Source organism: Salvelinus namaycush, chromosome 10 (assembly GCF_016432855.1).
Source record: "Salvelinus namaycush isolate Seneca chromosome 10, SaNama_1.0, whole genome shotgun sequence".
Lineage (NCBI taxonomy): Eukaryota > Metazoa > Chordata > Actinopteri > Salmoniformes > Salmonidae > Salvelinus > Salvelinus namaycush.
The window spans coordinates 13,809,282-13,822,301 of NC_052316.1; the positions used below are offsets into that span (position 1 = coordinate 13,809,282).

The following is a 13,020-nucleotide window of genomic DNA, read 5'->3' on the forward strand; positions in this document are numbered from 1 at the left end:
TAATAATTCACAATTCCTGTTGCTGCATGATTATTATCCTGTTGTAGCACATGGCTCAAATTAAGATCCTACATCTGAGACACTCTGATAACAAAGACATGTGCTTAGGCAGCCGAGGAGTGTTATGTAACTACAGTATTGTGTTGTGGAGAGAGTATCTTCTTGATGGACAATAACTATTAATTGATTGATTTGGTGTGAAATTATATTTATGTGGTTTGTATGTGGTTTGCAACCTGGAGCTCTGTGAAGTGATGTGCTTTGTGTGTTTGGAGGCTCCTGTAAACCTCTCTTTCTGTGACTGTGTTGATTGCTGCTGTCCTTCTCTAGTCTGGTGCTTAGACCCTACCAAGAGCTTACCGCACACTGTTTTCTTCTTTACCCTAACCTAAACGCTGCTGAATGCCGCTTTCTGGGTTATATCTCTGTATCAGCAAATAATGTTCAAGTTCTGGGTAGGTAACTGACGAAAACCTGACAAATGCTTTCGATGGCTCGCTAGACAGAAACCCAAAGAGATGCAAAGCATTTGTGAGAACTCAGTGACTGTGAACGGTGGTGTGACTTGACCTCCTGAGTTTTCTGACCGTGGCGGCGGTTAACAACTCCCCTCGGGCCTTTTTCGCCCCGTTGCCCCGTCCCTCTGTGGTGCTTCCTTCCCTGTTGTCGCCGTCTCTTTACCATGGCTTGGTCTGGATGGTTTGGTGTCGTGGCAACTCTGGCTCTCTCTCAGGTCAGCTGAAGAATGGGGCTCACTTTCTTTCTCTTCTTCTCTTTCTCTTTCTGTCCGTCCCTCCACAGGACAGCTCCAGTTCTGTGGGGTCAGGGTCAGAGTTCACTGGAATCAAGGAGCTGGACGACATCAGTCAAGAGATCGCTCAGCTGCAGAGGTAATTCCCAACACTGGGAGATATGAAATGTGTCATTTTCTTTCAAAGTGATCACAAAATCGTTTTGATTGAATTTATTCACTGTTGTTTGTGCCTTGTTTGTGCTACTGACAAAGATGTAGCAAATCCAGAATCTTAAAACACAATATCACAGAAAGTCTTAAAGGATGTGGTTTTCCAGATGTCTAGTCATTTTTCTTTGTCATATCTAGCTTATATCACCCTGTATGAGTTCCACCTTTCATTTCCTTGTTCGTCAATCATCACTCAACGACTTGATTAAGTCAGTGCAGTTTTAGTAATAGTTTAACCAAAATGGAATAAACAGAGCAACTATACTCTTGCGTTTTTTAATAAATATATCGACTATCTACTGAACAGATTAAAGTGAGCATTCCATTTGAAACAGGCACCTTATAGATATAAGGTTTGTCATGATGCCAGTCATTTTACTAACGATACAATAGCAGGCCAAGTACTGTATTACGGTAGTATCGCGGTACCACGCTAGTGGCCTAGCGTCCGGTTCGACCCCCGGACCTGTTTTCCAAACATTATGCGCATGTTCTATACAAAAAACTTGTCATGAATATTCACACTTCCACAGGCCTAACTTCCACAGGCCTTCCTCCCATTCCTCCAGCCTAACTGGCTGGAGGAATGGGAGGAAGGGATATTCATGCATAATGTTCTGCATGTCGTTGTGGCAGTAAGGGGAAAACACTGCATGAATCCTTTACTCTTCAGCTAACACACATACACACTCTCCCTCCCTCACACTCTCTCTCCCTCCCTCACACTCTCTCTCCCTCCCTCACACACTCTCTCCCTCACACACTCTCTCTCTCTCTCCCTCCCTCACACTCTCTCCCTCACACACTCTCTCCCTCCCTCACCCTCTCTCTCCCTCACACACTCTCTCTCTCCCTCCCTCACACTCTCTCCCTCACACACTCTCTCCCTCCCTCACCCTCTCTCTCCCTCACACACTCTCTCTCTCCCTCCCTCACACTCTCTCCCTCCCTCACACACTCTTTCCCTCACACACTCTCTCCCTCCCTCACACACTCTCCCTCACACACTCTCTCCCTCCCTCACACACTTTCTCCCTCCCTCATACTCTCTATCCCACGTTCCATCACACATTCTCTCCCTCCCTCACACACTCTCTCCCTCACACACTCTCACTCTCTCACACTTTCTCTCCCTCCCTCACACTCTCTCTCTCCCTCACACTCTCTCCTTCCCTCACACATTCTCTCCCTCACACTCACTCTCCCTCCCTCACACTCTCCCTCATTCACAATTTCTCCATCCCTCACACACTCTCTCCCTCCCTCCCTCACACTCTCTCTTCCTCCCTCACACTCTCTCTCCCTCCCTCACACACTCTCTCTCCCTCACACACTCTCTCTCTCTCTCCCTCCCTCACACTCTCTCCCTCACACACTCTCTCCCTCCCTCACCCTCTCTCTCCCTCACACACTCTCTCTCTCCCTCCCTCACACTCTCTCCCTCACACACTCTCTCCCTCCCTCACCCTCTCTCTCCCTCACACACTCTCTCTCTCCCTCCCTCACACTCTCTCCCTCCCTCACACACTCTCTCCCTCACACACTCTCTCCCTCCCTCACACACTCTCCCTCACACACTCTCTCCCTCCCTCACACACTTTCTCCCTCCCTCATACTCTCTATCCCACGTTCCATCACACATTCTCTCCCTCCCTCACACACTCTCTCCCTCACACACTCTCACTCTCTCACACTTTCTCTCCCTCCCTCACACTCTCTCTCTCCCTCACACTCTCTCCTTCCCTCACACATTCCCTCCCTCACACTCACTCTCCCTCCCTCACACTCTCCCTCATTCACAATTTCTCCATCCCTCACACACTCTCTCCCCCCTCCCTCACACTCTCTCTTCCTCCCTCACACACTCTCTGTCTCCCTCACACACTCTCTCCCTCCCTCATACACTCTCTCCTTCTCTTACACACTCTTTCTCTCCCTCACATACTCTCCCTCCCTCACACACTCTCTTCTTCCCTCACATACTCTCTCCCTCCCTCACACACTTTCTCTCTCTCCCTCACCTACTCTCTGTCTCCCTCCCTCCCTCTGTCTCCCACACACTCCCTCCCTCCCTCCCTCTCTCCCTCACACACACTCTCTCTCTCCCTCACACACACTCTCTCCCACCCTCACACACACCCTCTGTCTCCCTCACACACACTCCCTCCGTCTCCCTTATAAACACACACACTCCATTCTCTCTCTCCCAGGAACAACATACACACTGCTCCCAACTTTAAAAATGTTAGTTACCAAGCAGAATGTAAGGAACACCAGAAAGAGATCTATTTGTCATATGGTTTAGTCTTGTATGAATCCTACCTTTTGAAGCAGATCTCATGAGTAGCAAACCCTCTTCCTTTCTTTCTGTGCCAATCAAATGACCTGTTGGCAAGTTACCAGGTTGTTAGCTAGCCAGGTAACATGACCGCACAACGTTGTTTGTTATCAAAAATAATAATACATGGCCTGGGATTAGTTTAAAACGGCCTGTGAAGTGATATCAAAATGCTCGCCCAGTCGCAGAGGATGAAGAAGAGGAATCTTTAGTAAGATGAGTCATATTCTTTTTGAACCGTTTGAGCTGCATCCCCGCTCGCCACCACGCCAAAATGATATTTTAAAATCTGATGGAGGAACAGATGTGCAGGGAGAGGGGATGCAGAGAAGCAGGTGATGATGGCTGGAAGGGGATGAGGCTGGCTGATTAAAGTTGCCACACGTGATATGCGCATGAACGTGAAGTAGACGTTATTGAACCTGCGCATACAAGAGACGAGTTGCTGTTGCTTACATTTTTTAAAAGAGAATTTGTCAACAAAACGGACTTTATAAGCATTTTATAACAGGCACACGCGGGTTCTTTAGATCTGTATGGCCGAGAAAATGGTAGTCTCATATGAAACGGGGTTCTAAAACGTTTTACATAAGTATCATGGCGTTTTTGTACCGTGATATTACCGTGGTACCGGTATACCGTGCAATACTAGTAGATGCTGCATATGGAACACAGTAGAATAGGTGATCAAATTGACACTTCGAAGGAGAAGAATGGTAACAGCCGGGTGTGGATGAGTCCTTCCCTCTCAACCTCATCCCACCTCATCCCCACTCCAACCCTTTTTTAAAATGTGTGTATTTGATCAATCTTTTGTTTTCACCACTTACTCTTCATGCTGCGTCAGCACTCTTGCTTTTACACACTGGAGTGCGCTCAGGTAACCCTCTCTTGGCTGTCCCAGTCTGTCCTTTTTCTCTTGTCGTCATTTTGTGTCTGGAGGGAGAGAGGGATGAGGAAGAGGGAGGTGGAGGAGGGCGGCGCTGTGTGTTGATGGGGTTGTTTTCCTCTCCCTCAGGGAGAAGTATACATTGGAGCAGGACATCAGAGAGACAGAGGAGGCCATCAGACACAAGTCCTCGGAGGTGCAGGTGAGCAGGCGTACCATTTCCATTTTTTTTATTTTTTTTTGACACACCATGTGTTTTTTAATGCCGTATACTGCTACTCTAAATGGAACGAGGTAGTGCAGCACCGTGTTCAGAGTTCCCTTCTCTTTTCCCAGATTGTCATTGTTGTGCTGATTACATGTGTGTCTGCGTGTTCGTCAGGAGATGCAGAACGACCTGGACAGAGAGACGTGCAGCTTGCAGGAGCTGGAGGCCCAGAAGCAGGAGGCCCAGGATAGGCTGGAAGAGATGGACCAGCAGAAGGCCAAGCTGGAGGACATGCTCAACGACGTCCGGATCAAGTGCAATGAGGAGTCCCAAATGGTGAGAGTAAGGGATAATGGGAAGCAGAGGGGTTTGACAGTGGTCTGGTTGTAATCATGGAAGCAATATAGCTATCATGCTTGTAAACAAATTATAGATTTCAAAAACCACATTAATAGATGGCTTTTGATAAATAATGTTTTGTTGTTACATTTAACTGCCGAAAATGCTGTTATAGAGGCCATTTCCTTAGTAGTTGACGTCAGAGGTCAGCATGTGGGAGAAGTGGGTGCTCAGGATGATAGACGAGTTTCCCACTAGTAATTACCAGTTTGAGGGCCGTTCAAGAGGATTTCTCCCAGTCGTATGTGGTAAATTCCCACTTCCATGTCACTGCCTCCTTCAATACCAGATGCGCACTAGTGACTCTCATAAAGGGGGTACATCTCCCGCTCTGGGGTAATGTGATGGGATATCACTGTTAATAAGTAAGCGCAACACAGGGTGCGTTGGCTAATTCATTTGAAACTCGGTCTTTGGCTTGCTGATATAGAGCGGCTACTACCTGTTTGCTGAAAAGGGTGCAAGAGGGAAGTTCGAGCACTTTCATAAGGAACCAACTATCATCAACCACAGAGAATGGGCACATATCTATGGCCAAAAACCAAAGACTGTACAAAATATAAACATAGCCTAGCTATCGCTCTTGTAATTTCTTTGGCCCGGTCAGAATCAGCTGCTGAGGGCTGCATGAATGCAGAGGGGAGACGTTGTTGTGTTGTTGTGTTATCTTAGCGTTTCCTGCTTGCTACGGCATACTGGGACGATGTCGATGTAAACGTGTCAACATATTTGAGATGTTGGCAGCTGCATAGGCTATTGTCATTGAGCGATAATGTGTTATCCACAACTCTCTGTCCATCGCCGTTGGAACCTACAGGGAAGCCATAATGTTCCCAAACGGAAGATTTCAACTATGATAGAGGATCCTCCAATTCTGGTTTATCGCCATCGTACAGAGCTATTCTGAACAAAAATATAAACGCAGCATGGGAAGTGTTGGTCCCATTTATCATGAGCTGAAATTAAAGATCCCAGAAAATGTTAATACGCACAAAAAGCTTATTTCTCTCAAATTTTGTGCACAAAGCCCTTTTATTGGGAAAAAAATAATTCTGGTTGGCTGGGCCTGGCTCCCAAGTGGGTAGGCGTATACCCTCCCAGGTCCACCCATGGCTGCGCCCCTGCCCAGTCATGTGAAATCCATAGATTAGAGCCTAATTTATTTATTTATATTGACTGATTTCCTTATATGATCTGTAACTCAGTCAAATCTGTGGAATTGTTGCACGTTGCGGTTCTATTTTTGTTCAGTAGTAGTTCCCGGCTTCGACCTCACAAAAGAACAGTTTGAAATGCCCCAATTAAGAGTTGAATTTTGATTACAATGTTCACATCGGCTCTATTTGTTTGAACGGAATAGCCCGAGAGAAAGAATTCAGCTCAGATTTACTCAGGAGGCATAGGCTACAATGCAGTGTAGACATAGCCTGTAGGCCTAGTGTTTTATATGTTTATGTGTTGTACCGTTACACCCCTACAGCCTTCACTATCAATCTGGTAGGCATCGCTTTCGTCCTCCACTTTCTTTTTTCCTCGCTGTCTCTCCCACTGTCTCTTGCTGTCAATCTCTTTCTCTACCCCAGATTTCATCCCTGCAGAATCAGATCCACTCCCAGGAGACTGACCTGCAGAGCCAAGAAGAGGAGCTGAGTCGAGCCAAGGCAGACCTGAACCAGCTGCAGCTGGAGGAGAGCCAGCTGGAACAGAGCCTAACGGCTGGCAAGTTCCAACTGGAGACCATCATCAAGTCCCTCAAAGCCACCCAGGACGAGATCAACCAGGTGAGAGAGAACCAGGTAGAGGGAGAGGAGAGGCAACAGACATGCCCCCAGTCAGATATGCAGAAGTCCCAGACACAGTGATGTCTTGTTGCGGTTAGGGTTAAGTACAACGACTCATCACACCTGATTCACACTATAAGGCGTTTGATATTGTATTGTCACATTGTCCATTCCAGCATGGTTCCAGCACAGCTATGGTGGATGCATAACCAAGCCAGCCCAATTCAGCTCGGCATGGCTCGGTTTTGTTCTATAGTGAGTGTGAATCAGGCTAATGTGTCTGGGATGTGAGAGGACCTGTTGCAAGACACTTCCTAGTGTGACCACCAGGGGGAGTTTTTGTGTCACGAATTGACGAACATGACCAGATTCAATATGTGTTTGGTCTTCCCTTCTGGGAGAAATTCAGCACAGACTGGGAAATGAAGAAGTACTTAATAGATTTTCAGTGAAATTCTAGTGAAGTTGTTTTTAAAGTGCATGTCATCATAGTTAACCCCTCATTTGGAGATATCTGCCCTCCGTCAGATTTGGGTGTGGCAGTTTCAGTATCAAATGTACTACCTCCGCTTTCTGCACCACACTAATCATCATATCTGACATGACTTCCACAGCCCCAGCCCACACTTCAGTTCTCACATCACCCTGAGAAAGGATGCTGAGATGGCTGTGTTCTCTTTTATAGGTGAGGGGTGGCGTCCCTTACGTTACGTTGAGGAAAGTGAGAGAAAATCCATTCCGATCTACTCTCATTATGAACAAATAGCAGCGCTTAGCTACTTCCATACCCTGCAGCGCCAAATCATGTTGACTAATATCCTCATTCATCACTCTTCTCTCATTGAATTCAAACCATACTGAGATTACAGTATTGTAGTCCAAGACCACCATCTGTGAGGAGCTATGGGGAATACCCGCAATCAGCTGTAGCCACTGCAATGTGAACGGAACCATGTGACGCCTGCACTGAGACTCCTCCCAGGGTGCCCTGCACGAGGCCATATTGTGAGAGGGTTTCTCTTCACAAATGACTGGTCCCATTCAGGCCTTGTCGGGGCCGTGCGTACTGTCTTATGAAACACAGCGGTCAAAAGGCCATTGAGTGGGTCGTAGAGCCACGCCGGTTGATCATTTCCTCGACGATCACCTGCAATAATATGCACTCACTCTCCGTTCCCTAGAAAAGCTATTGAACGGAAAGAGATCCTTTTGGGATGGTGGCTCATTTTGATGGAATCTCTCAAAGACACATTCAAATGAAAGTCATCACAACCTGATGTACAAACACATGCGTTCACATATAACTGTTGTTCCCCTAACAGCCCTAATATCCTCTGTTGAAAGAAACCCTACATGAACCTACTGTGTTGTGCTGCGCTGTTCCTCCAGGCTCGCAGTAAGCTGTCTCAGATCCACGACAGCCAGCAGGAGATGAATAAGAGCATTGAGCAGTACAACAGCAACTTGAACGGGACTAACGGAGGCAGCATGACCAACCTGGCTGACATGAGCGAGGGATTCCACGACCGTGAGAATGGAGGTTTCGGAGCCATGGTGAGGAGACCACATTGCTCAGGAGGTTAAACTCTGGGCCCTGTAACTACGATCCAGAGTTTTTCCTAAGCATGTAGAGGTAATACACTACATGGCCAAAGGTATGTGGACACCTGCTCGTCTAACATCTCATTCCAAAATCATGGGCATTAATATGGAGTTGGTCCCCCCTTTGCTGCTATAACAGCCTCCACTCTACTGGGAAGGCTTTCCACTAGATGTTGGAACATTGCTGCTGGGACTTCCATTCGGCCAAAAGAGCATTAGGGAGGTCGGGCACTGACGTTGGGCGATTAGGCCTGGCTCGCAGTCAGCGTTCCAATTCATCCCAAAGGTGTTCGATGGGGTTGAGGTCAGGGCTCAATGGCGGCAAGCTCTACACCACTCCAGCCGACGCTTGGCATTGCGCCTGATGATCTTAGGCTTGTGTGCGGCTGCTCGGCCATGGAAACCCATTTCATGAAGCTCCCGACGAACAGTTCTTGTGTTGACGTTGCTTCCAGGGGAAGTTTGGAACTCAATAGTGTTGCAACCGAGCACAGAGGACGTTTACCCGTTGCTCGCTTCAGCACTCGGGGGTCCCGTTTTGTGAGCTTGTGTGGCCTACCATTTCGCGGCTGCGCCGTTGTTGCTCCTAGACGTTTCCACTTCATAATAACAGCACTTATAGTGGACCGGGGCAGCTCTAGCAGGGTCTCAATTTTACAAACTGACTTGTTGTGAAGGTAGCATCCTATGACGGTGCCACGTTGAACGTCACTGAGCTTTTCAGTAAGGCCATTCTACTGCCAATGTTTGTCTATGGAGATTGAATGCCTGTGTGCTTGATTTTATACATCTGTCAGTAATGAGTGTGGCTGAAATGGCCAAATCCAGTCATTTGAAGGGGGTGTCCACATACCTTTGACCATGTAGTGTGTATAAAAGAGGTCAATTGAGGTTGAATGCTTGGTGTCTAGTGGAGAACTGGTTCAACCTAGAAAGGCAGTACTCTGCTGAACACATCTGGTACATTTGGACTTGAACAATGGATGGCAGCTAAGGTGTAGTACATTTCAGCCACATCTGCAGATCATGGTAACATGATGATTCATTGTCGGCTGCTGGCCTGGGTGTGAAATTGACCTGTGTGTCACCGGAGATGATCAGATAAAGAGAAGAGATAAGTGGAATATGCTAAACCTTTGCCTGTAAAGAAAAGAGGTATCATTTCCCTTGTTTAGTGTCAGAAATGTTCCGTTCAAACGAGCGGCTCCGGGGCATGCAGAATCTTAAGTGGTTTATATTAATCCCATAGTTTGGTTATATCTTATTTAATGTAATTATCTTGGCTTAAATACTCTTGCACGCTGTTATTTTACCTGGCAGCCCTCTGTTATTCCGTCTTAAGCTTTATTACTTGTGCGTTTTGAAAGGGCTCGAACACTTAGCGCTTATTCTTGGCCCTAATTCTGGGCAGCGTTGGATGTCATGGCGGAGTGAATACAGGGATCACGGTCAGGCCTCTTATTGAAACGAGGAGAAGTCCTGCTAATGAAACATAACAAGTTAGCGTTTTCATAGCCAGGGCTCGCCTGGCACGTGAAGGCAGGTTTTCTAGAGAAACCCGACACCCTGAAGAATGTGGGCCCTAACAGATGGTTGTTTCCTACCGACTCTTGGGGGCGTTTTCATTGGGACCAGCTGAGTGCAGTGGGGCGCAGCAGATACAGAATGGGCAAATTGCAGAAGAATGAAAATTCCCTTTGTGTTATTAAAGTGAAACTCAAGCCCGGGGCGCTCTCTGGTCTAGTCAAGTCTGGAAGCAGCAACAGTGGAGGCTTTTCTTCAGGCACACATTCCTCTCTCGTCGAGGTCTCTGTTAGTGTTGTTGAACTCACATTCCTCCTCTTGAACCTGAGTGGGCCCTTATTGAAATATGAAGTATTTTGATTTGATAGCTGTCGTGTTTGACAGCTCGGCAAGACTTATCGGCCGACTGAATAAACAATGGAGTCGACGTGCGTTGGTTTTTCTCCTTAATGTCTGTCTGAGGGGAAAATGGTTGGAGATGGTGGCACCGTTTAAAGTGTAAATAAACCAAGGCTCTCCAGAACCAAACAGACAGATATGTTTTTCTCACATTCTCAGGAGGACCCGTTTAAGGTGAAGACATCTGGGTTCTGTAGCGTCCCTCAGGAGATGCACACAGACCCCTTCCACTCCGAAGACCCCTTCAAGACAGACCCGTTCAAAGGTGCCGATTCTCTCTCCTCTCCCTTTCCTGTCCTTCTCTTTCAATGGCCTCTGCAATCGCTCATCTCTCCCCGTTATCCCTCCGTCCTCTCCTCCTCTCCTCAGATAGTCCTGCTTGAGTTTCCTCTCCTCCTCGCTCAAATGTTCCCACAGGGCTCCCATCCTCCCTATCCCGACATGATTTGTAGTTTCACCAGAAGCAATGTGGACTCCTCTGCAGCTTGGCTAAGACGTTGTTTTTGTAGTTCTGCCTTTGTTTGCCTTAAGTGTGCTCTATAATTTGTTTTTGATCCTTCTGTGTTTAGATACCCCCTTCCAACGTTTTAGCTTTTGTCCTCTGTGCCAAAGCCTCTGATTGTCTTCTCCCCCTCCCCCTCGTCCCCCATCTCAACTCCTCTCCTGTAGGTGACCCCTTCCAAAACGACCCTTTTGCAAAGCAGCCATCACTACCAGCGGCTGCAGGTATTTATTTATTCATAACCAGAAAGAGCCATACACAATTAAACTTATACATGGACTTCCATACAATGCCATCCTCCTGTTAAGTTGATGACATTCTGGAACTTTGAAAAACAGGGTCCAACCGGGCTTGCTTCACCGTCCCACTTCTCTCTCTTTGAAATATACAACATACATTCCATAGAAAATATTTGCTGGCTGTTGAATGTTATCTTAATGGTGATTGCCAAGTGTCTGTAGACACTTCTTGCATTTGTCTGGCGTAATGGAGAATGCCTACATTCTCAATGTTGACAATAGCAAAGCCAAGGACAGTTGAACACACAGCACTTTTAAAACTGATTAAAAGAATATGCATCATTTCCAAACAGTTTTCTTACCAACAATAAATGGAACTGTCATAAGGGGAATTAACATTGAACATAGTGACTAACTGGATGATATGATTCCTACTGAAGAGGTTAACCAAATTGGACTCGCATTATCTCAGCTACTACATGACTTACGGTCCGGATGCTCCAGTCTACAGTGAACCTAATTCACATCGCGTCCCTATGCGAAGGATAGGGTACCGTCAGACTAGCCTATGTGAAGGGAAGGTCAAGTCTGATCCACAGGCTGCTACACTGAGCTGTCCTAGATCTCTCTCACCACCCAGACCCCTTTGGGGGGGACCCATTCAAAGAGACGGACCCCTTCAAGGCTTCGTCGGAAGACTTCTTCAGGAAGACCACCGTCAAGGCAGACCCCTTCAGCACCCCCGACCCCTTCAGTAAAAGTGCCACGCTCCCCACCAAGGTACTGTGGCACTTTCTGACCCTTGGAATGTGTTTGTATATATTTATATTAAACTCAGTTTCTAAATGGGTGTATATGTATGTAACTGTTTCTTTCTGCTTGTTCTTGAAGACTAGCCACTTTACAACCAGCGCAGACCCTTTCATATCCATTAGCCCAAAATCCACCAGAGGCCCAGGACCAGGTACTTGCTCAAATGTCTTTCTCCTATTCTTCTACCCCCCCCACCCCCCCCCCCCCCCCCCCCTCCTCATCTCCCTTTCTCAGGCATGACTTGTAAAAGTCTGATTTTTGTATTCAGAGAGAAGGGGTTGTTTCAGTTGCACAATGCATTTGTTTTCTTTTCACACCTTTTTGGCCAAGCCTGCTGTTTTGACTATATCGGCCTATAGGCCTGTGGGCTGGTGAGCTGTCTTAACAGCAGATCAGGTGTCAAATAGCTGTGAAAAGAGTTCCCATGTTTAGCATCCGTTTTCAATCATTGAATCCTTGTTTTTCTCACATTTTTAGGCCTAGTGTAGGTCTCAGTAAAAAAAAAAAATCTCCCATAATGCCAGGAAGTGTGGTGGTTAACAAATATCAGTGTTCAAAGACATCAATGCCTCAGATAGAATTTGTATGGATAAGATGGGTCAAATGATGACCCTGAACGGTTTTAAGATTGGGAAATAGTTGAGGTTCTTGTGTGATGTTATATATATTTTTTTTTACGAAGGTTCCCATTCTAAGCAGCACATGGATCACTTAAAATTCACTTGAAATAGTCCCAGTAAAAACAGGAGATGCGTTGTGGCTTGGGCCCAGAGGATGGCTTGTGGCATCTGAAATAGCCCAGAGAGGCCTTGGACAAGGCAATCTGTAACTGTGTAAGTGTGTAAGTACTGTAGCTTAGAGAGGCCTTGGACAGGGCAATCTGTAACTGTGTAAGGGTGGAAATACTGTAGCCTAGAGAGGCCTTGGACAGGGCAATCTGTAACTGTGTAAGGGTGGAAATACTGTAGCCTAGAGAGGCCTTGGACAGGGCAATCTGTAACTGTGTAAGGGTGGAAATACTGTAGCCTAGAGAGGCCTTGGACAGGGCAATCTGCAACTGTGTAAGTGTGTAGGTCCCATTCTCAATCAACTCTTCATTTCTACCGGGTGGCACAAGAAAGTCCTCTCTTTATTTTCCCTAGGAAATTACTGTAGTCCATATAAACACATTACGCCATGCAGTATTGAAGTCCCATAGCCATGCTAGAACACTGGGTTGACTGTGGCAGTTGGATGTTTGGGCTCCCGAGTGGCGCAGCGGTCTAAGGCACTGCGTATCAGTGTAAGAGGCACACTACTTCGATTCCAGGCTGTATCACATCCAGATGTGATTGGGAGTCCCATAGGGCAGCGCACAATTGG

The 13,020-nt window shown here is 46.9% G+C and overlaps 1 protein-coding gene across 1 annotated transcript in view; it reads left to right on the forward strand.

The window, feature by feature from the left end:
* LOC120054720 (epidermal growth factor receptor substrate 15-like 1) overlaps positions 1 to 13,020 on the forward strand; it is a 34,100-nt gene that overhangs the window by 4,746 nt on the left and 16,334 nt on the right. Inside the window, exons 12-20 of the mRNA XM_039002273.1 lie at positions 802 to 890; positions 4,321 to 4,393; positions 4,574 to 4,735; positions 6,382 to 6,579; positions 7,969 to 8,133; positions 10,264 to 10,369; positions 10,774 to 10,830; positions 11,468 to 11,625; positions 11,737 to 11,809. Of these exons, the coding sequence (XP_038858201.1) occupies positions 802 to 890; positions 4,321 to 4,393; positions 4,574 to 4,735; positions 6,382 to 6,579; positions 7,969 to 8,133; positions 10,264 to 10,369; positions 10,774 to 10,830; positions 11,468 to 11,625; positions 11,737 to 11,809 (1,081 nt within the window). The remainder of the gene's footprint in view (positions 1 to 801; positions 891 to 4,320; positions 4,394 to 4,573; positions 4,736 to 6,381; positions 6,580 to 7,968; positions 8,134 to 10,263; positions 10,370 to 10,773; positions 10,831 to 11,467; positions 11,626 to 11,736; positions 11,810 to 13,020) is intronic.